The sequence below is a fragment of the Osmia lignaria genome, chromosome 10, assembly GCF_051020975.1.
Source record: "Osmia lignaria lignaria isolate PbOS001 chromosome 10, iyOsmLign1, whole genome shotgun sequence".
NCBI lineage: Eukaryota > Metazoa > Arthropoda > Insecta > Hymenoptera > Megachilidae > Osmia > Osmia lignaria.
The window spans coordinates 7,147,587-7,171,153 of NC_135041.1; the positions used below are offsets into that span (position 1 = coordinate 7,147,587).

Sequence of the window (23,567 nt, forward strand, 5' to 3'; positions counted from 1 at the left end):
GACGAACATTTTTTTTTAATTATGACTATTTGGTTCAGCATTGTTTATTTAAGGGGGCTTTCTTATCAAACGACAAGGAACTTGCATTTTAAGTCGGAAGAAGTCCTATATGATGCTGGAATAGCTAATTAAAGGTAAATCATTGAAACAGTACCTAATTTTGAGAAAACAAAAATGAGAATGCGAAACAAAAGCGTTTAGAAAAAAAATTATGAATTGATTCGAAAAATTTATGCAGTATTCGTTTTGTGGGTGAAATGGATACCGTGCGAAGCCATTGACCATTAACGCTTTTATGTACGAAATTGACTGTTTCTTGACAATTTTTGATTAAACTTGCATACAACATCGTCATATTATTCTTTTTGTCTCAAAATTTCATTTTGTTTTTTTTAATTTCAAAAAATCCTACGAGTTATGATGGATAGCGTTTTCATCCCCTGTTTTGTAAGTTGTACAGTGACCACTATCTACAAATGACATCACAATAGAGATCACATAAATAAAATATTTTCGTGTACTCGAATAATGTACAAATAAAAGATAAAAAGATTTTTCACAATATGTTGTATACTTTGAGAAAAGAAAAATTCCTAAAAGTCATCTAAATTTTAAGTGATTTAATAAGAAAGTCCTATTAAAGCAATTTCTTTTCCTTCTTTTATATTAACTGCAACGGAAGTTTATGCAAATCTATAAATAAATGCAAATTAAATGGCAATTTTTTTGAATGATCTATACAAAATATTATGGACGAGTATTTGAATGGTCCCTGAGAATATCGCTAGAATTATTAACGATAGGTTAATGGTACACTGAGGTATCCATTATCTCAACAGTTGCTCTTTAACACGACAAATAACTGATGCCGGTGATGGCAGATCTAGAGTTGTTTTTATGCCAACGAGAATGTTCAAACGAAGTCTCCTGTCTGTCGCTCCATGCTTCCGCGAACTACGATTACGACTTCCGGTGTTTCGGTGCAAGCTCAGTGAATTTTCTCTTCAATATTTTCAAGGATTATTTGCGAAATCAGCAGGAAAATAAATGAAAGATTATTTCAAAAAATTCGTCAGGGCCGTATAACACTGTTTAGATTCATGATATTAACCCTCCGCCGACATTCAAGCGAAATTCTCATTTTTCAAAACTTGCCTTCGAGCTTTTATTTGCATTTCAAGAAGGCTTAAACATTTCGTTTAAATGTCACTTGTATGTTAAATTAAAAGCTTTAATAAATATTTCACATTTTTTTTCAAATGTTTTTCAAGTATAAGAACAAAATGAAATCAGGCCCAAAAATCAAAGACCCAGTTTGACGGCCGCGTTAATAAAAAAGAACATTGCCAACGGATAGTTAACCAGACAGTATGAAGTCAAAACGCGTTGATATTAGTCCATCGTCAGAGCCAGACAATATCAAATCCAATTTATTTCTTATATCAAAAAGCAACAATGTCCAGTACACGATTTCACTTTTAAACAATAAAAAAATTACATACAAATCTCTGACGATTTCAAAATTCATCAATCTTTTGCACCTTTGATTTGAAGGTTCAGACTTAATACATTCTAGCTCTGCGGTTCAGATATGTATCTTCAAAACAGATATGAATACTCTGAAAATCGACCCCCTTACCCCTCGATTTTTTTTTCTTTCCCGCGATCACGATCGTGCGTCACCCGTGTCGACGCTGTTTGCATTTTTAATTCGATCGAGAGCGATCGCTTTAAAGTTTCACGGTCTGGTTAGTAGATACATAGGTGAATCGGGCAAACGGTAATCAAAGTTGAACCACGGGAACGGGGAAATTGGGATTGCGTTGGGTTTACGTACGTTGGCGATCGAATTGATATGTTTGTTGGTGGTGGTGGTCGACGTGGCCGGCGGTGGTGGCATAGGCGATTGCACGGGTAACCCTCGTAGCTGTTCGAGAAACGGTAGGAACATCAAGGATTGCGGCCCCGACATGTTCAGCTGGCTCTTTGTCATCTGAGCTTGTAGCTCCTGGATGTTGTGCTGCATGATGTGCTCTTGTTGCCGCTTCAAGTGTTCCGTTTGTAGCCGCTGTATCTCGATTTGCTTCTGCGAGTCGACGCTCATGTGCACAGGATACGACTGCAAAAGCCACGGGACGAGCAATTAGAGCAGGCTTATCCACCGCGATGCCCTGGAGATTCAGGGCGCCACAATTTCAGATAAGACGCGGCGCAACCACGACAGAAATGGTAACAAGTATACAGAGTGAATCATAAAATTATTCCTGTCCAATAATTTTTATTGCTTGGCCGATCGGTTTATTCTTAATGGTGTACGAACCGTGGTGGTTGTATTAGAAAAATTTCATATTTCAATTGCGACATCGATGGCAAGCGAATATTAACAAATGTCTATGAATATCATTACCCGGTTCAAACTTTCAACGAGAATACATAATTTCTTCTCCATCAAACTTTTGCTCAATTAAAATACAAACTCGGAACAGTGGTAAGCTATGGAAAGAAGGCAGCGAGCCTTTGAACGCCCATAACGAGCTCGAGGCATGGAGCAAGGAACTACAAAAAAAAAGTGAAGAAAAAGGGAGGAAAAAATGGTTTTTCATCAGGATCGATTCTTGGAACCTGTTCGTGATCACAGTTTCCCAGAAAATGTAATAAGAGGTGAGCGAGTCGAGGTATTAATTTTAATAGCTGGTTATCGGCCGAGTGAAACGGAAGCAGTAACCAGCGGGGAAAGTCAGAGACGAAAATGAACGTCAACACCACCGAGTGATAATACGAGCAAGAAGGAATCTGTATTGCCTTTAACACGCGCCTCTAATCATTCTGGTGGCCGTGTCGTAATTACAGCATGCGTTCGTTGCTGACAGTATAATACCATCAACATTGATCGTTATTAAACGAGACGATAATTTACCCGGATATTTGCTGAATAATTTGAGAAAGAATTTTTCAATTTTTCCATTCGCTCCAATAAAAATCAAGTTTACAGCCTGTTGCATATTTCCTGCGAAATAATTCCCTGGATTCTGCAAGGATCGGTTATTAAAACATATTTGTTTACTGCTTCGGTTACACTACCAGTTTTAAGAGAGGTAATTCTTGTACATAACATGTCGGTTTTTACGCGTTCGAAACCAAAGTCTCGATGACAATCGCGTTTTTATCGCTTTACGACTCCCACAGTAAAAATAATGATGCGTACTCGGGCACAGGATATTATAGAACTAGACGCTTTGATTATGAATTTATGAAAATTCAGCATATTAATTTCCAAGCGATTTTTTGTGTCGATAATCACACAGCGGTCGCTGCAACAATCGTATTGTTCGAATAATTTACATTGAATGCGCGTGAAAAAGTTCAGATGTTTTCAATTGTTTCATGGTTACCATACAAATTACTCGTTGCATAACGCGTAGAACACGTGGAAGGGAGATCATTAAATTGCGATCAGATTATAAATTAAAATTAGTCTTTGAAATCGTTTGAATTCTTTCACTGTAAATTACAATGAAGAATAAATTTAATCGTACATTTTAAATTTATATAAAAATTAATCAAGGAATGCCTTTATTTCCTTCAAAAATTCATAATGGCTAATATCTTTTTTATTGATATTAATAATCATTAATGAACGTATTTACTTCCTAATAGAGCACCATTGTTAAGATACTGCTTATAAAATTCACAATGGGTGATCTCATTTTTATTGAAATTAATAATTATTGAAGATTGCAATTGCTTCCTGATAGAGCAAGATTGTCAAGACGTTTCCTGAAAAATTCACGATGGCTGATCCCTTTTTAACCTTAGCCTTTACGCGCACTCTTACAAGTATCAGTTTCTATTACTCGATGTGAATAGATTATCGGCGCACCTTTGGCTGCGGTGTAACAATTCAACGTGGCTAATATCATTGTATTTTCCTACGACCTGGCTGAGCTCCAGATATGCTTGAAGTTTAAAGTCTATTTTAGACGATAAGGAAGACGTTTATTCATCCAGCCTGGGCACCAGCTGAAACGTCACACATGCACGATATTAGACGCGCTCGCGTCCCTCTTCCCTTGCTCGCGCCTTTCCGCGCGCGATTATTAATCCTCCACGTTCGATGCGAGATCGCTGTTGGTGATTTACGATCACCACAGGACACCAGGTTTCGTCGAATAATTCGTTCGTATTCTCCGAGCTAGTAACACGTTCTCCTTTCCATTCAAAACGACCAGAAAATAACACACAACCTGATGGATATTTGCTTTTGTTTCGACGAACACCCTTCACGTGACAACGAAGAACTTCGAATTAAATAATGGCTCTAATAATGATATCTTGCTCGAACCACGGGAGCTAAGGATAAAATTTCGCCATTTTATTTTGACGGAGTGACGATCGGTAATTTCGGTGATCATTTTAGTACTAGCTTCAGTTAATGGAATATTCGGTAAAATTTCATTTAGATAAATGAAATGAAATGAAATATATGCGATTAACGCTTTATTACTTAACACGTTCGCTGCCAGCACTCGACTGGAAATTCGTCGATCATAAATCGCTTCATTCTTTATAAAAATAACAGAGTGTAATTTTGCTGGTATTTAAAACCGTTCTACCAGTTTCATTTCTTAATTATTCGACGAAAATAAATCCGTAGCGTGACTGTTGACAGCGAACATGTTAATAGTAACTATAAATTAGGAAGAGTAACCTATATTATCAAGGTCCTCTTAATTGTAGCGCACCTACATTTCATTCTTTCGATTGAGTTCTTAGACGAATCGTTAACGATCAAACGCTTCTTAATTGCTTTTCAGTCAACGATCATTCATAACAAGAAGTCTATTAACAGGGTTTTGATCGATTAGGTGTTAACGCTTGTCCAGTAATAGAAAGTAGCACAATGAACAATCCACCTGATTAATGAAACGATCGTATCCTTAATGATCCTTATTAAAGTGTGCCGTACTACATACGCTCGTTTTCACTGTGCCAGTGTTAAACAACCGAATACCATTGTATCGTATGCAGGTACGATTCTAACGGTATCCCGTAATTTACAAACGATCAAACGTTCTTTATTCTTTATTCTCGATTCATCATTTATTATTATCGTTTCTCATACATTATACGCGCGCAATTTAATTACCCTATAAAATATCAATGTCACACATATATCAGCTAAGAATAGATCATCTGCGACGAACAATGATAAAAGAACAAACGTACGACCGTAATCGATCGTCTTTTATAGAAAACGTGTTAAACCGATCGAGATCCTTCGATCGAGCCTTCATTGTCGCTTTGACATTTTTTTCACTGATTTAGTAATGCGGTAATTGCCCATTTTTTTTTTATAAATCTACATATTCAAAGAAAATCTGTATGGAAATGTGTCCATCAATGATAATTATTATTACCATATTGGCTCTAATTACCGCTATCTAAGTCGTTATGAGCGTGCGTGCATTAGAAAAAAAAGATAACTTTGTAAGATAACCGCAATAAAAAAAAAGAAACATTGTATTTAATTATTTCATTTATTTGCGAAGATTGTGTATGACATCGCAATCTCGCGAGAATCAACGAAAGAGGGAGGAGGTTTTTCCGCTCGTTGGCCGGTGCTGCCGGCAAGAATGGCGGCCGAGCTTTCATTAACAGATTCGTGGTGATCGCGGTCGTGGCCGCGAGAAGATCGCTAACAATGTCTGCCAGTGGACAATATACCGGCGAAGAATTTCGGGAAGGTTGCGCGTTCGTAGGATCGGGTACGGTGAACGATGCAGCGAATGGAACTTCATTATTCATTTGCAAAGTTCAGTTATGCCGATGATACGTATCCATGACAGCTATACCGCCCACAGTGGCTAAATATAAACAGGCGGGGTGCCAGCAAGTTCCATTCACATTCACATCCACACGGGACGAGGCGGTTTAGTAAGTGAGCATAAGAATATGAGGAGCCCCGTTCTGAATATGCATCCGCGCATTGACGCCAACTGCACCGCCTAAACTTAGCCACGCAATTACCGAAACATACCTACCCCCATAATCGCTCTTCGCCCCCCTGGTTATCTCTGTTGTCGCTGTTTTCGATCGCCCGCTATCATACGATCTACGTTCGCGAAAGAGCAAGGGAGAAAAATAGCCATCTTTTGGCACCGTCAGAAAAGGTGGAAAGGAAAAATTCACGAAGGACGTTTAACTGTGTTGTCGAAGAAGGGTTAACACTATCAGTTGGGAGCATTTTTCTGAGTGATGAAAGAATTTCAAAGAATTTCGAATTGAATTTGACCGACAACCATCAGTAAGGAAAGTATTCGGAGCGATTAGAATAATTTCGCGAAGCGTGTACGAGCGTTGTCGGGTCGGCGATGAAAATCGAGACAGAGAGCGTTTACTCGCGATGGACCTTTTGTCGCGGGCGAGTAACTGGTAACGAAAGACGAAGGCTAAAGGCCACGAAATTTGAATCTAGATTTAGAATCGGAGCCACTGGAGTGCAAGGGGACATGCAGGGATGACGTAGATCCACCGGAAGTGGTTCATACTTCACGTGCGTTATAAAGACTGTCACTGTGGCACTGTCTAAAATTACGACGGGCCAACCAACACAGTGGCTTTAATACAAGCCGGGCGAAAGTAAGATCGAAAGTACAATGTTCGCGAAACGATCTGCAACAATAATCATCCCTCCGTGGTGTTTATTTAAAACTCTTTTATTCCTAATTGGAATTTTTCATTTCTGACGAGCAGCTACTAAAATTCCTTTCTTTTCATTTAACCCATCCACAAATGATTGCATCAACTCGAATCTTTTATCAATCCTCCCTTATAGTAGACACGCAGATAATCTCGAATTACAAGCGTGTAGACAAATCTGATTGTATAATCAATGAAAGTCTGTAATTTGTAAAATTGTCTAGTGGAAGAGTTAAAAATCGATCGAACGGAACGGATGCACATATATGCTCGAACGAAACGAATCCCTCGTGAAATATACAACAGGAAACAACGAGGCACAGAAACGCGACAAAGAGAACGTTGGTTGGGCTGCAACTCTTAATGGAATTTTAAAAGAGTGAAGGCCGGAATTCGACGACACGCAGGGGTGGCCTGGGGATACATAAATTATGGAGCGCTTTGAACGGGATTCGCTCTCTGCTGCCGGCCGGCCGGCCGCTGCAATGAAACTTGTGAATGCGGAATCTAGGGCAACCGGAAGCGGTATTTTCGTGGCACGGCTTTTCCACGGGAAGAAGAGCGGATCGTCGTGTTATTGCCAGGAAGATGGTCCACTGGTCATCGAGAACGATGATACTCTTTTACACCACTTCTGCGATACGGCTTATTGATTCCGTCGAGCCACTTGAAATACGGCGATCATTGGCAGATTCTTCAAGGATCAAAGTCACCCTGCCAGCCTTTTATTAAGGATTTTAATACAAACCAGCTGCTACAGCTAGTAACAGATTTTATACATTAAATTAAATTACGGAGGGTGGTCAAATTATAAACGATTTGTTCTGAAAATATGTGAAAGAGGGTAATTAACCCTTTCGGGAGGGAGTATTTTTAAGCTTGCATAGAGCGTTATTAATTTAAAATAAAAGAAGCAATAATTCCTTCCTTCAAAGCTTGTACTATAAATTATAAATTACTACTAAATTAATGGAATTATAAATTACTACGACAATTATGTTTGAATGTAAAGGATTAATTAAACAATGTATGAATATTATTGATCCTTCATGTATTTATATATCTGACAATATTGCAAGTAATATGTTAACACATAAATTTCACTTTTTTGAAAAAAGATGGATGGGTGCTAATGCACGTTAAGAATTACCTATATACGTTTCGGACCTGTGTTAGTGGGTGGAAAAAACCTCCGAGCCATCATAAAAGCTAAAGGCGGAATGACAAAATATTGAATAATTTCATTATTTCTAGAATATAGTTGTCAACCTATATAAAAGTGTCTCATTTGTACTTTTAAATATATTTGTTATTATTAGAAAATGATATCATAACATTACAATTTTTTGTTTGAGTATAATAACGTGACCACCCTCCGTAAGTGGGCGTGGAAACGGCCGTCAAATGTTAACATGCTGACTGCCAAATTATTTATGACAAACATTGTATATAAACTAAAAGCAACTATTATTAAAACACAGTTTATAATCCAACGCAGCATTCGTTTCTTTTCCCTCAATTGCCAACAATGTGTATCATTATACGTCCAGCTGAAGACGCTTCAACTCTTCCAGTGAAACGAGCAACTTCTATCGACTTATTATACACAAAGATTCGTTGTAGATGTCGAGTGAAGTCAACTTACTGTTATCAATATCCACTTTACAATGTGCATAGAAAATTTCTAAAAGTACATTTATTCGTATCGTTGCTTGAATTTTTGATTTAAATGCATCCTCGCTTTTCAATCTAACTGTATCCATAATGTACAAATAAAAACGATGAAAAACAATTGAAACAAAAGGTTCAGGGAGCTTGTTAACGAAACAACCAACGTCAAATATCAGAGGAACGAGTAACGAAGAATCACGGAAGCTCGGTCGTCAGATGAGAACGGTGTTTCAGAATACAAACATCATGTGCAGCTTTCTCTTGGTTTTCTCGTTCCGAGAAAGCCCGGGTAAGAAGCACGAGTCAAAAGCTATACGTTTGGTATCGACATCGTGGAATCCATAATCATAGATCAGAGAAAACGTAGGCACGCGTACAAACGCGTATGCCTACGGCATATATACGTTGCAACGAAGATATTTTCGGGCGACTTTATTGGCCGATGTTTATTATCTATTCCGCCGCCTCTAATCCTTTTGATATTCCCCATCGACGGATAAACAAATTGCACGATCACTGCTGTGCTAGAACCTCTGCGGGTCAGTTTCTCGAAAGCGGTAATATTAATAATTCCCTTTACCACGCACGCTGTATCCGACTACAATATTATCCAACTGAACGACTCATCAGTTCCATCCACCGATCGTGCACGTATACACCGATCACTTTGAGGGACGTGCCATCAACAAAGAAGACTTTGTTTCGGTTTCCATCTCACGTCATCGCTATTGGACGATTGTGATATTGATCCCAGACCAGACAGAGTCCGTTTCTGCCAGATGTACACGACATTTTTTTCTAATATGTTCCATATACTCTTGTTTAACATTTTTTAAATAACCTGATTTTTTTATTATTCATGATTCTTGTTAAAGTGTGCCGGACTACATACGGTCACTTCTACTGTAGTAATCGAAGCGTTGACTCATTCACTGGCACGGGAATGGAATGTATATGTGTAGAGTAGAGAATAAATGAAAATATTTCAAAATCGGAAATAATTGTTTCTTTGAATAAAATTCTCGAATAAAACCCAATTATTTGAAAATATAGCGATATTTTGATTTTAAATAAAATTGGATTTTTTTTGTTATTTTCAAATAACTAATTGAATTTTTAATTATTCGAATAAGTTTTTATTCAAGATCAAAATTTATTGGAGTAAATAATCTATTTCTTAATCCTCAATATCTTCGGTTTAGCCGAAATTTCTGTCAGAAGATTAATTTAACTAATGCCCAACTCTAATTAAGAGTTAAGTTTTTAATTTACTACCTTATATTGACATCTGATATGAACAACACTGTAACTTTCGTTATAGTGTTTTGCAATTGAAAAATAATCCTTTTCTGTCTAGGAACCATGTTTTATTACAATTAGAACTATTCTCAACTATCTGTAACTTTATATTCCCTGACTCTTTATCTTAATTTTGAATTACAGAAAATATGAACTATTTAAAAATACTCAAAAAGATAAGAAAAAAGCTATACCTAATTTCTTGTTACACTAACGGAGGCAACCAGCAGATGTAAAAAACAGAGTTAGAAAACGGTAGATCATTCTCCTGTAAGCCTAACATAATCTAGCAACAATATTGTTTATATCAGGTGTCGGTATTATCACCATAATAACAACGATATTCACAAATTTGTTGAAAAATCAAGCGAATCTTTCTTCAAATTAATCCGAACTGGAAACTGCGTTGATCTTTCCAGCTGGTGACGCGCAGACTAAATGAGCCAGTGTAGCACAAAATAATATTTACGCTTCCGGAAATGAGCGCGTCTGTACAGTCCGAGATCCATAATTCATCGAGAAGGTATCAATGAAGCGTAGAATGTTCTTCGAGGCGTCGCAATATAGTTTCCGAGGATGTTCCGAGGTCCATGTAACACTGAAGGACCGTAACGTGTTTACAGTTGTAACAGACCACACGGTGGGCAAACAGAGTTATCGTGTGTTCGACGCGTACGCGAAAACATCGAGCCACGACATTAACAGCGTCGACGAATACTTTATAAGCGAATACGGTTTCATCTCCTTCCAACTGTTCGCCGTTTTATTCGTTGTTCCCTTATCTTTTACGATTCCCATCCACGCGAGTCGACACGAATACCGCGACCGGAATCGAGCGTGTTCGAGCGGCGCGGCGTTCCAGCTCGAAATCGGCGCCGGACACGAAACGACGTTTGTCAGCGCGCTTAACATCGCCCCTCGTAAACATCGCGTTCGACAACTATTATTCGACAATGAACATTTCTATAAGAAACTTCCGTATTGTAAGTACCGTTCGCATTGAATACCTTTAGAAAAGTTTAAAATTGATGATGCATCGTGCCAAGTACACGGAAATGCAACGAAACGTGTGCGCAACGTTTCAATGAAATCAGTAATTATTAAACTGTGTACTCGCATCAACATGTTCGCAAAGATTCGGAACAAAGCGGTAAGGAAAGTCCACGTTTCGAACGGATGGAGAGACAAGAGAGCGTGATGCTACTCGTGTATCCACAATAAAGCGCTTTATGTTTCCTCAAGATGTTCTGGACGAGCGTTTTTCTCTTTTATTTCATTCAACGGACCGTCTGAATCGCATCGAGGCTGGCATACACTCGGACCGTAGCGAGGCATTAACGGCATTAAAAGCGGCGCGATGCCACACGCTCGACAGCAGACATCGAGGAGCGTGTTCCTCTTAACGGCTCAAAGCTGCACGTCGCATCGCCGAAATAAGCCGCGACGATGAGCCGACTGTCAGTAGGATTATTGTCTTCGGCTTCTTATCTCCGCCAGGGAGTTCTTTCTGCGAGGATCGTACGTGAAACGACGGACGTGGCTCCCGAGGGACCGAGGGGACGTCGAGACGCGACTAAAGCAACCCCGTCACCTTCGCCTTCCACCAACCGAGCAGTCCTAACCTTGCTTCATCCTTCCTGTCGCACTTTTCTTTTCTCATTTCCTTCTTCTTCCTCTTCTTTTTTTTTTTTTTTTTATTTATCTACCTCTTTCCCTCCCGCCACGCCGAGACACCGATCCATCTCAGACTCTTTTCTATACGCTCATCCCTTTTCAACGGACAGCTCGTCCTGCTTTTTTCTTTTTACCTTCGTCTTTGTCCCGTCGTCGCTGTTCCCGTCAACGCTCGAGAGGATCCTCCGTCGACAAGGTTCTTTCTACTCGCCTCCGTCATCGACGACACTGTCACCGTACCACTTCGACACCTCGATTGGTTTATGGGGAACGTTCACCGAGAACGAAAGCGAGGAAACATACGTGTCGTCGGTTACCTTCGAGCAATCATCGCGACATCGTTCGCGCGCATTTTGTCATCGCGACTGTAGCTCGATTCGAAAAAAAATATTTACCCGAAAGGTGATTGATCGTCACGGTGAAATACGTTGCACGATGATTCGTCGCATCGAATGTCGCGATTTATTGTCACGTGAAAACGTGCCCTAACCATCGTTCACCCCGGCTCGAGTCTAAGGGAGAGGTACAATAAACAGCCGAGCCCCTTGGCTTCCGACGACTTTAATTAATTTTATATGTGCTGCGGCCACGCGGCCGCGAGAATCAAGTCACAGAGCACCGAGACTCCATCGTCACGAGTTGTTCCTATCCTTTTTATTCTTTCCTCTACCTTCACCCCTCGACCCTTCTCCTCGATATTCCTCTTTTTCTCTGCGTTCGAGTGAGCCACAGAGAGAGGCTCAGGGGGCACCGGGGATCACCACTCGAGTAACAGAATAATACGCGGGATGCACGTGCCACCGTGGACCCTTTCTCGTCTTCCTCCCTTCTCTTCTTCTGTAACCGCGATTCTAATTCAACCTCACCCCCGCCGATAAAAAACTACGCGTCTCACTGTGCGAACCACTTCTATCACCGCAAACTTTCACTTAATTGTAAATAAAATTTGGTGCGAAAAATTATTATAGCCCTGTTTAGTGCTAGATGACCTATCGAGTTTGTAATATTAATAAGGACTAAGGTCATCCTCCCCCACTAGAAATGGGATATACAAGGTGTCTCAATATTGGTGATACAACCGTGAAGTCGAAAATGTGGAATATATTTCTTTTTCATTCGAAGCTTTGTTTTTGAAAAAATTAATAGTGAATCTACTCCGAGTAGGCAAGCACTTGACTATGTCGTGATTGAATGAAAATTGTTGAAAATGTTGGCCGTCCGTTCAACCATGACACAATAAAGTGACTTTGTTTAGTAAAGTGATGACAAACCAATTTTCTCGAAAACATACCCTCAAATGAAAAAAAATTGTACCACGATTGTATATATTCTTACCAAATCCCTAGCAATTACCAAACAGACAGCTTGAGTATCGAGTACTTGCCCTTTTGCAATTGTATTTTCTGTCTATACGAAGTCACCGCTAATAAACTCTTATATTAAAAACAAGTGTTCGTCTCTCACCCTGGTTCCAATATTATTCCTGTTTATGTATCAAGGATTAAATACTTCCAAAGGTGACTAACTTGAAATCCGCCCGATGCGATGGTCACTTGACGACCCTTCCTTTATGACCAGTTAAAAAAGCAGTGGTAGATACACTGTAAATCGAATGAGTCGTGCGTGACCGATCAAGAGGTATCCATTACCCGTTTCCTAGGAGGAAACGTCTTCCTCAGTTCGGGTAAAAACTCGTACGGGAAAATGATGCATCGTTCGCGTGTAATGCCGGTCTTTGAATTCACTATATTCCTGGAATTTCTGCTGGGAACTTATACGTACGTGAGAGCCTACATCCCCGAGGAATGCGACACTGTTCGTCCGAGTATCCTTGCGATAAACGGTTGTTTCATAGATCGCGTTCTATGATCGGTTAATCGATACATTCGAGTTACGTTTGACACTGTTACGAAGATTTACTCCTTGGAATGCTAGGTAAGTTAGACTCTGGAATTGTTAAGATTAATATACCTGGACTGTACAGAAAATTCCAAGAATTTCTTCTATGCGATTTCCTGTATGTCTCAGAGGAGAAGAGAAAGTCCGTTCTTCAGAAATCAAGCGAATTTACACTATTCGTAAGAAGAGCTGTTTTATGTTTAATTTTATTGAAGATCAAAGTCGTGACATTTACTATTTAAAGCTGGGAAGAATGGAGATGACGATCGAGACGCATTGTTCGCCGAGCGTGCACGCGTAGAAGAAGCCGGCTGTCGTAAGCCGATATGAGTCGCGTTCCGTCGCGATGCATCCGTACAGAAATATGCAATATTTATTTCGGCGCACGCGCCTGCACCCGTGTGTCCCTCTCGCACGCCGGCGAAACGTGAGAACCGAAATAAAGATTCGGACGACACGCGGGAAACGGGGTAAACCAGAAATACGCGTGAATTGAAACTCGCATCCTGGCAGCGGGAACACCGGGCCCGTTGCCGTGCTCGTTTTGGAATAGCGCTCGTTAATTGCCCCTCGAGCCGCTCGAATTACACTTCAATTATTTAAACAGACCGATCGGACACGAATCGTTGCCCGGTACAATGCGGATTCTGAACGCCAGCAACCCGCTCGCGCTTTACTCTATTCCGTGTGAACGTTCTTCTCAGAATTCTATTTAATCTTTCCTTCGCTAAACTGGCGTTCACCTTAGATAATTTTCGGTCAATCGATCGAATCGTTCAACCAAAAGAGCTAGGTATGGCGGAACAAATGTGTTGCTCCATGGGTTAACACGTTCGCGGACGGTGTGAATTCACATAGGTTCTTCTTATAAACACTCTCTATAAACTCAATTTTGATGTTTGTAAGAAATAAATAATATTGTTGCGTCAACGAGTGGTTTTCGGAGAACACATTAATTGATACAATAATAAAGAAACTGAACGATATATTTAACCCTTTGACTGCTATAGTTTATTTCTAGTATATCTTAATCATAACCAAATAAAAGTTATCAATGCATATTATTAATTATACATCATATGTTATCAGGTTATAATAAAAAAAAGAAAAAAAATGGAAAAATAAATTTAGAAATGAAATGAAAGAAAAAAATGATAAGTGTTATTGACTTAATTCCTATTTCGAACACACAGAACGTTTTAGTCTAGAGTACTCTGCAGTCAAAGGGTTAATGTTATAACAGAATTCTGACACGACAATTCGCAGGTCCGTACTCGACGACTTCTCGAAGACCTCTGCATTAAATTATCGCGCGGTTGTCCAAGCGAGCCAAACAAACGGTAATCCGTACCCGCCCGGTCGAAAGGGGTAGTTTCGTGTGATGGAAAGATGACAGCTTTTCGCCGTTGCAACGATATAATGCAATGTTACCAATATTAACAATAAAAAGACGGGAGTCGAATTATTTTTCCTTACAAGTTTTTCTATCATGTTTATTATGTAAATTAAAAGAAAGATAATGTACTGCATATGCAGTGGCGATCCAGCAGAACAAAGCGGGAATACTGCATATGCAGTTGCCGTCCGCGAACGTGTTAACTTCGGCGATAATGTTTTACTTCTTGTCCTTTGCGTCACTCGTGATGCACGACTGTTTACATTCCGGTAAAATATGTTACAGGCTACTTTAATATAGTGGGTGCTGGAGAACGTCATTCTTTATCTTAAGGAAATATTACTCTAACGTCCTTTTTTAATTTTTGCCGGCTCAAAGTTGAAAATTGCGAAGGTAAATTAATCGAGCCATGAATTATCGTTACTCAAAAATAATGGCATAGCTTTTAAGACTTGGTATACATCATTAATAAAAAATGAGTAGGGCACATTCTCAAATTTATACGTAACAAGATTATTAATTAGAAGAATCTTCTACTATCTTACAAGGGACATTACCCAATCGACACACGCCGATTTTTATGTCCTTTGAGTATGATATAGAACTCAAAAAAATATTTGACACGTATTTTTTTTATCGGCAATCGTCCATGCTGAAGGGGTGAAAATAGCCCTCAAAGTTGGGGTTGCAAAACATATTTTCTTGAATATCTCAGGAACTATTAGGTGTAGGCGAAAAATTCAAAATGGAATTTGTGTATTTTTGAACAGCCAATTTTTCTATGTCGCCACCTTTTTGATAAATTTACTTGTTTTAAAAATATATTGAAAAATAATGTTATTTTGTCATTTTTTTCATCCCTTCAGCATGGACGATTGCCGATAAAAAAACATACGTGTCAAATATTTTTTTGTGTTCTATATCATACTCAAAGGGCATCAAAATCGGCGTGTGTCGATTGGGTAATATCCCTTGTTAGTGCAGAGTATCGCTTCCTAGGATTGAATGCATTGAAGTGTATCCCGAATTTATGGGCGTAGGTATAATTTTCAGTATCGCTGGATCAACAATTATCACGCGTCGCGTTGTTAGGAAAAATCGTAGGAACTTCACGGAAGCATCGTTTGCGCTCGGTTACGTGCAAGTAGTTGATAATTTTAGCTGTTCGCTACATACAAAATATGGCAGGAGGTGAAAGCACAGATGGACAGAGGGAAAGAGCTCTCAAATCTAGCCCCGTCGAGCAGTGTATCCGCACGTCAATAAACTCGCGTCTATTAACGCGGGTTCGAACGGTGGCGGTTTTAACGGCGTGTTAAAACGATTAACGAAACTGCTGTTTCGCGTCGACGAATAGAACGGGGCCGACGAAAAATTTGCGCCTCGACGAGTTAAGGGCGAGAAAGAAGATTTTGGACGCGGGCCGAGGAAAAATCTGACAGGCCTGGCTCACTCGATGTTCCGCTAAAATATTGAAGGTGGAACGTAAATAAAAGAAAAAGGGGGAACCACGACGATGGCACACAGGAATGTAGCAGCTGCGGGGCTCATTCACATCCGCGCACTGTGGAATTCTTACTACACAGCGCTCTCGCGGTTTCCCTCGGGGTCGCCGTCCAAGTTACAAGTATAACCGCACTCAATGCCCGCCCAGTACCTACTTCCATTTCATTCTGGAACGTTTGCAAACGACCTATGCTTATACTACGATCATACTCTTCCACCAACGACAACCATTTCCATCCGTAACACTGTTCAACTTGAATCTTAAAGAAGAAAAAAAAATACGAATCTCTTTGGAAAGTATAATTAATCATACCTATTTGGTTGATTGATTAATTGCTTAATTAAGATCTAATCCCTTCAATTGGTGTAATTTTCTATTGTTTTCAAACAACCCTATAAACACAATACAGACAGTTCGAAAAGAATCTTCCGAATTATTTCATATTTGTTTAATATTTTCTATAATTGAATACACAGAAATGATACACCGTATTCCTTCGAATCGAAACTTGGAAAATTGAAAAAAATGATTTTATAATAGGTATTGAAAAATAGGAAAAATGTAATTAACTTAAATAGTTAGAGATATAATAAGACAAAATCTTCCTTTATCACTTTCGGCATCTTCACTTTCAGAACTTGAGTTTTCATTTTCACTATTGCACCGACAGAGTTAATCGGCAGAAATAGGATGTTAAGATATTCACTTTGAATTTAAGCCGCACCCTAATTTTACGTTCTAAAAATTGGAATAAAAAGTGTGGCTTAAATTCAAAGTAATACGGTACCAGTGCATAATTGAATTGACCTTGAAATGAAACGCGTAAACCTCATTCAAAACCTCCCTTAAACCGTCGAAGATGAACGTGTAACACAATTATTTTCATCCCTTTTCCTTGATGAATCGAGTCAGCAGAGTGGATATTTTCGTAGCAGGGCATCGTTTATCGAGGATATCAGTCGGTTTCCTCGGATGATACTCTGCAAGCCGCAAGTACATCGTCGTCGTGGCGGCAGCGACGGATAATGTGTGTTTCGGCCGCGGTGCCGAGAATAGTTCAAAGTAAATAGCATGCCGTGAGTGGTGCCCTCTAATCTTCTTCTTCTCCTTACCACGGAGGATATTCTGATTGCATTATGACCGACCACGACCAGACACCACTTCTCTAAAGGGATATTCGACCGGGTCTGATGTAACGTTCCTCTTCTACTCGAACAGGCTACCCAAAGACGACGATCAAAGAAGCGTCAGGGTAATCTTTGTTGTGTAACTTTCAACTTTGATGAAACGTTCAGTGTCTGTTCTCAATGGCCAATAATACCTATCCTAGAAGGACACTGATCGAATTAACGATTCGAAGGTTAATTAGCATTCCCTTGTGCCAATGAGGTGCATCGTGTACATCAGTCTCAAAGAATTATGGCCTTACTCCAATCGATTACCGACCGATTTTACACGATTTCGCGAGTTATGGTTTTGGACAGCGTGGTTTAGTACTCGAACCAATGGCAAACACAATAGTTCACAAAATCCTGTAGAAATACTCGCGAAAAATATCGGAAACCGTGTAAAGTCAGCCACTAATTGAAGGGAGTTCGGTGTAGTTGTTCGAGAGTGAAACGAGAGGAGACAATTTTCGAGCGAGCACCGGGTACCGAGAATCGTGCACGAAGCTCTCTGACGGATCGGAGAACAGTTGGGAAGAGGAGAGAAAAAAAAAGCGAACGTCGAAGAGACAGAAGAAGCTGAATGAACGCAACCGGGAATACAATGGAGCACTGTTGTACTCAGGACTCTCTTGGTCGTTGAAACAATGCCCGTTCCCGGATTCAGTTAACAATCCGTGTCGCGAACATGGGGACGCCGTTAGATAAGAGAACGTCGAGACACAGCTCGAACGTTCGTGGACCTCTTCGAACCTTTTCTTTTCAATCGGATGGAGAAAAAAAAGAAGAAGAGAAACTAAAGCGTTCGTTCGTCGAGACGAAATAATGAAAACGCCACGGTAATGGCGCAAACATTGTCGTCTGCTTTTCACGAGAGCTCCGTCCATTCTTCCGTGCCGAGCCAATGCGACAACGATCGCGAGGAATGATTTTCTTCCCGAGGAAAAAAGGAAAAAAAAACATACAAACCAGCAGAAGAGGGAATATTCTAGCAGGAAAAAAAATATTATAATTGACAACGAGCTTATCTGTTCGCGGATGTTTCTCCCTGTGGAGTAGCTGTTTAATAGGTTGTTTATCGTCGACAAGATGGTCGACGATGTAGCCAAGCGTAACAGACGAAATACTTTTGAGATGAAAATTACTACGTACCTCCTAACCGGCGTGGACCTCGTCTGAATCCGCCGAGAGACGCGGTTCTCGTGCGTGAATAATAACTCGTAATTGGAAGCGCGTGTAATTTAGCTTGAAGGCCGTGTTATTATTTTTGACGCGTGTTCGAATGCTAACGATCTAAGGAGTACTTGGAAGAATGTACACACAGGTCGAAATTAACAGTCTCGCGACGCTTAATTCGTATCAAGGAATTCAGAGCTGACTGCATCAGGATTTTGTTTAAAAATCTCGAAATCTTTGCAACTTTTTGCAGACTAAAAGTCAGGCTACTTGTAATTGAAACATTCTTCGTGCAATTATTAAAATAATTGGAGCCAGGGGTAAGATAATTGAATAGAAGAGAATAAGAGAAATTAATTTTGGATATAATTGTGGACTTCGGTAATTTTGAAATATTCCAACAGGAACATAATAAATTTACAATATCCCCGTCGTTAAAAGAGATATAACTGTGGTGTACAACAAAGAAAAAAGAGTAAACTATTGTTTGTCTCTCACCATCATCCAGTTTGTTCATTCTCAAGTAAAGGGTACTTGTTGTCGAAGGGACAAAGGGTCTCAGAAAAGACCCTTAACGAGACTACAAAAAATTATTATCGGATGATCCGACGGGTAAGAAAGGTGCGAGGAGGCAGTAGAGTACAATCGTGAACGGTCGCCTTTGAGTTGAGGCCTGGCTGCACATAGGAATGTAATTAAAATACCAGGCGGCAAGACTATGCCTCTCAACGCGGCGAACACAATGGGCCACAATGTTAATGAGGAAAATAATTATATGAGAGTTCATTTTCTTCCTCCAGAAAATCGGATGCGGTGGCTGAAGGAGACGCTGCTGGCTGCCAGCAAGGAAGAGTAGCAAGAGTAGAAAAGGGTCCGTAATGCGAGTGCCAAGTGGTCCAGACGTCGTCGTGCATGCACTACTGGCGACGCCTTCACCCTTAACACAACCGAGAACCAGCTTCCTCTCCGCGTTAAGACGTCCGTCCGACATAAGTATTTTGTAATTAACGCTGTACGCACGATACTCTAACCCCCCCTGGACGCCCTCGCGCTGCGATTAGGAGCACTCGTGACCGACCTCAAAGAGAAACCAGGGAAACTCCATCGGCGACGCGTTTATGTTATTTAGAAACAAGTGAATTAATAGAAAATATCGCGATAGTTTAGAACACTATTCCTAAATAAAAAAATAGAAAATGTAATATAATACTTTAATTCCGTATTTCATATTCTTTTCATCTTCTAATACATGAAACTCTTGTATTTAAAAATAATAAATTTCACTTCAGATTAACGTCCTTGTATATGTTTTAAGTAATCAAGAATTAGGTACTAAAATGTAATTATTTTTCGTAGCCTAAATACTTTTTGTTCCCAATAAAATGATAGTTTATTATGTAAGAAATGCGTTATATTATATTTTCTACTTTTTTAGGGAAAGGATCAATCATTATACAAGGGTGACTGTATACGTTACTCTATAAACTAAAATCATTTAGCAAGGAAATCTTCAGAAGTGCATTTAGGAGAGAACATGTAATCATTGAACGATCCAAAGAATTTCACCGAAATCGTTGCAGTGTCCAGTTTCGGTATTCACTCATCAACGAGCGATACTCGTAGATGGCCGAGTTGAATGTCATCGAAAACGTTTGTGTCCAGCGCGTTTTAATCGGTCGTCGATATCAAGGTCTGACTCTTGGTACGGAATAGAGTTATTGCTTGGAAACGGTGTTTGTATCGATCCGGCGCAGGCGTGCCGCTTGTAAAATGTACCGAGTCAATTTCGAACATTTCGAAAGCCGGCCGTGATATTGAAATCGATATATTGGCCGGTCGAAATTTGGCGACGCCGTTAAACGAGCTCGAATTTCAGAATATCGTTTCCAATTCGAGAGCTCGATCGAATTTACTTCCGCGGTCCGCAATTCGTTCATTCCGCGCCCCGAAACGATCCGCGAATCTCTACTCGTGTCACATCGATGTATCTTCTCCGCTTCCACAGGCTGTGTTGGTCTTTCGAATCACGCAAACGCCGACGCTGCAATCCGACCTCCGGTCACGTAGCTTTATTTCATTAATTCCTTGCTAACCGTTTTTCTTCCTGAACGAGCGAAACACGACGATCTATGATCCCCTGCGATCGTGGCCGAACCGGAAGGAGAATTCGTTCGGTCTTTTATCGAAGGGTTTCGTCCGAAAATTGCGGGTGACAGGTATTTGATATCAATATTTTTCATGACATTTAGCTTTTCGTATAGAAAAAATCATCGTAGCAAGTTAGGAAGAATCGAAGTTAACGCGATAACGAAACACGGATCGAGATGCACAGCTCGTAGTCCAATGGAACATAGTCAAACAGAGACGTTAAAACGCAGACGGATAAAACGCAAGTGAAAAAGCAAAAACGTGGCAAGAGAATGGTGGAGAACGCGGAACACGGGGATAACGAAACGAAGAGAGTCGATGGAAACAGAGAGAAAACAGACGAATGCGAGGAGGGGGTGGTAGAGGCGAGTGAAGGAAGAGAGACAGGCAGATAGGAAGCAACGGGAGAGGGACGCAATTTGAGCGAGTGGCATCAGTCGGCGGGTTTAATGAGGTTAGCTGCAATTACATGCATTAGTACGACATGACGAGGGCAGCGGAGCCGACCTCGGTCCTCTGCAAGAGATATTGGATGTATGAGCCTGGCGAAAGGGTGGTGGGCAGAGGGTGGAACGCGAGAAGGACGAGTGACGAGAGCCGCGACGAGATACAAAGAGGAGAGGGAGCAGAGGGTGTACACATTGCTGGAACGAGTGCAACAGCTACGGGGTGCTAAAGGGATGAAGCGAGAAAGGTGGAGGAAAAAAAGTGGGCAAGACGCGGAAGAAACGGACGAGCACGGTTAAAATGCGTTAACGCGTAGGACGTTAACGTCACCGTATACCGTGCACTGACACAGAGAGCGGAGCGGAGCCGAGCAGAGCGGAGTGATGATAGCAGAGTCGCGGCAGGTAACGCGCAAAGTCACGCATCGTTGCCTCGCGATCAAACGACAAACACCGTCGGCTTGCCGCTCCACTGCGATAATTCTTTGATCGCTCGAAAAGATACACCGACGAGGCCAACCCTCTCGCCACCCCTTGCCGTCGACGTTGCCAGAGACGCTCTGTACACCGCACCCTGCCACCCGGCGAAAAGCCGGTGAATCGGATAAGCGAGGCAGCCGTGTAAGTTGATGCTTCGCGCGGGGTTGAAAAAAAAAAAAAGAAAGAAAAAAGAAAAAACAAGAAGGGAGACAGGAAAGAGGCGAATAAAACGACGGGTGCGTTCATTTAGCCCCGTTTAGGCGGCTACATCCAGCTTACGAAATCGTGCGAGACACGCTTCGCTGATCGTCAGAGAACGACTCTTTGTAGGAAAAAGGACTAACTTGTTACAGGAACGTTCTTGATCGGAGGAATTTACGAGTTTACAGCGAGAATTTCTAGAATTGCGATCGTGTTTCAAATATTCTACGCATTCATAACTGTTTAAGCCGGCTTGTTTCCAGCAACAGAATACCTCGCGTTTCGTCGTGTTGTAATAAATTAAAACATTCTGTCCTCGTTCCACGACTAACGGATTAATCATCTATTATCCGTGATAGTACCATTGCAATGGAGATTCATCACAAAAGATACGACTACAGGTACTGCCGATAAAACAAAACAGATATGAGTATTGAAATCCCCCAGGTATCGTACCGAAATGCATCGATGATGAAAGGGAAGATGACGGATCACTGTTATTGGAAAACAAAACCCATCCACCCCCCCGCTTTTACCAGTTCCGATTCTCTGTTCGATATTACCGCGACACAGAGGCGAGCACTTTTGCCCGGTCGGCGAACGGGTATTGTCGGTCAATACGGATTTCACGAGCGGCGGCATTCTCCAGAGAGCGAACGCGCAGGGATACGTTTGATACAATATATAAGCGGTCGGATTGTGGACGAACCGATGGAAGGGGCTTGTAGGCGGGGAGAGTCACAAAGTAGCATTCTATTGACAGAGAGCTCTGGTCCGCCGGTGATTATACTTGGTGATCATATCGCTCGTATATTGACAAACAGCGATACACGGGGTCGAGGGAAATGGAGAAAGAGAAAGGGAAGGGTAGAATCATCCCCCCCTGTATCCCTACCCTGTTCTCGTTGTTACTGTCTTCCTTTCTCCGCGCATAACCTCCTACCTCTCGCTCGTCGCTTTTATCATGCCATCCTCGTCGATCATCCCCTATATACCGGTACTGCAACTTCTCTCACCGTCGACCAGCGGGAATGGTGGTGGTGGCTGTTTCCGTGGACGCTTCTCGTGCACCGGTGCACACAGACCGCCCACTGGCGACCCACAATACGCCGCTAATTCCCATAAAGCGACGGCCGATACGCAAATGGACAAACGTATGGACATACGCACAAGCGCCCCTGGCTTCTCGCTGACCGGCCAAACACCGTGCACCATACTACCCCCCTTCATACCCTTGTTCCATGATTCTAACCCGGCATTCGCAGCTCGCATATCGCGGATGGCTCTCCCGGCCCGCCTTTGAGGATTACGCTACCGTGTAATAACGGCACGGTCGCGCGGAAATGTGACGCGACGAGAGCAGCCGTCTGCTTAAGACGCATCGGTCCAACGATTTTCTCAGGGTGGATTTATGAACAGACAGGGGATGTGTCTGGACACGATCATATTTATATTTCAGCGTAGATTTAATGTTTTTTTTTTGGAAATGAGATTTGATTACTTTTATCCTTTTGTCGACACGATGAGAAATAAAACGCGACCGTGTTAGAGGAGAAATAAATTTTGTAAAAACACAATTTGACTGCGTTTTCTTATGAATATTAGTTGGCTCAATTAACCCCAGTTTATATAAATATTCACTATTAATTACCAGTAATAATATTTGCATAGCACTCAAGAGCTACATATATCAAAAGAGGGAAACACGGTAAATTATATACTTTGATGCGTGTGAAAAAGAACATCGTTAAATCGCTTCAAGTACTTCAAACGATTCAACTGTAATCATCGAAGAGCCAGATAGG

General features: G+C 41.0%; 1 protein-coding gene across 6 annotated transcripts in view; it reads right to left on the reverse strand.

Moving 5' to 3' along the window:
- Window positions 1-23,567, reverse strand: part of Sox102F (transcription factor Sox102F) — a 160,000-nt gene that overhangs the window by 6,853 nt on the left and 129,580 nt on the right. For 5 of the 6 annotated variants that reach the window (XM_034339920.2, XM_034339919.2, XM_034339916.2 and 2 more), the window contains one exon: window positions 1,838-2,119. The exons of the other annotated variant lie outside the window; for it this stretch is intronic. In XM_034339920.2, coding sequence (XP_034195811.1) covers window positions 1,838-2,119 — 282 coding nt within the window. The remainder of the gene's footprint in view (window positions 1-1,837; window positions 2,120-23,567) is intronic. 6 annotated transcript variants of the gene reach the window in all.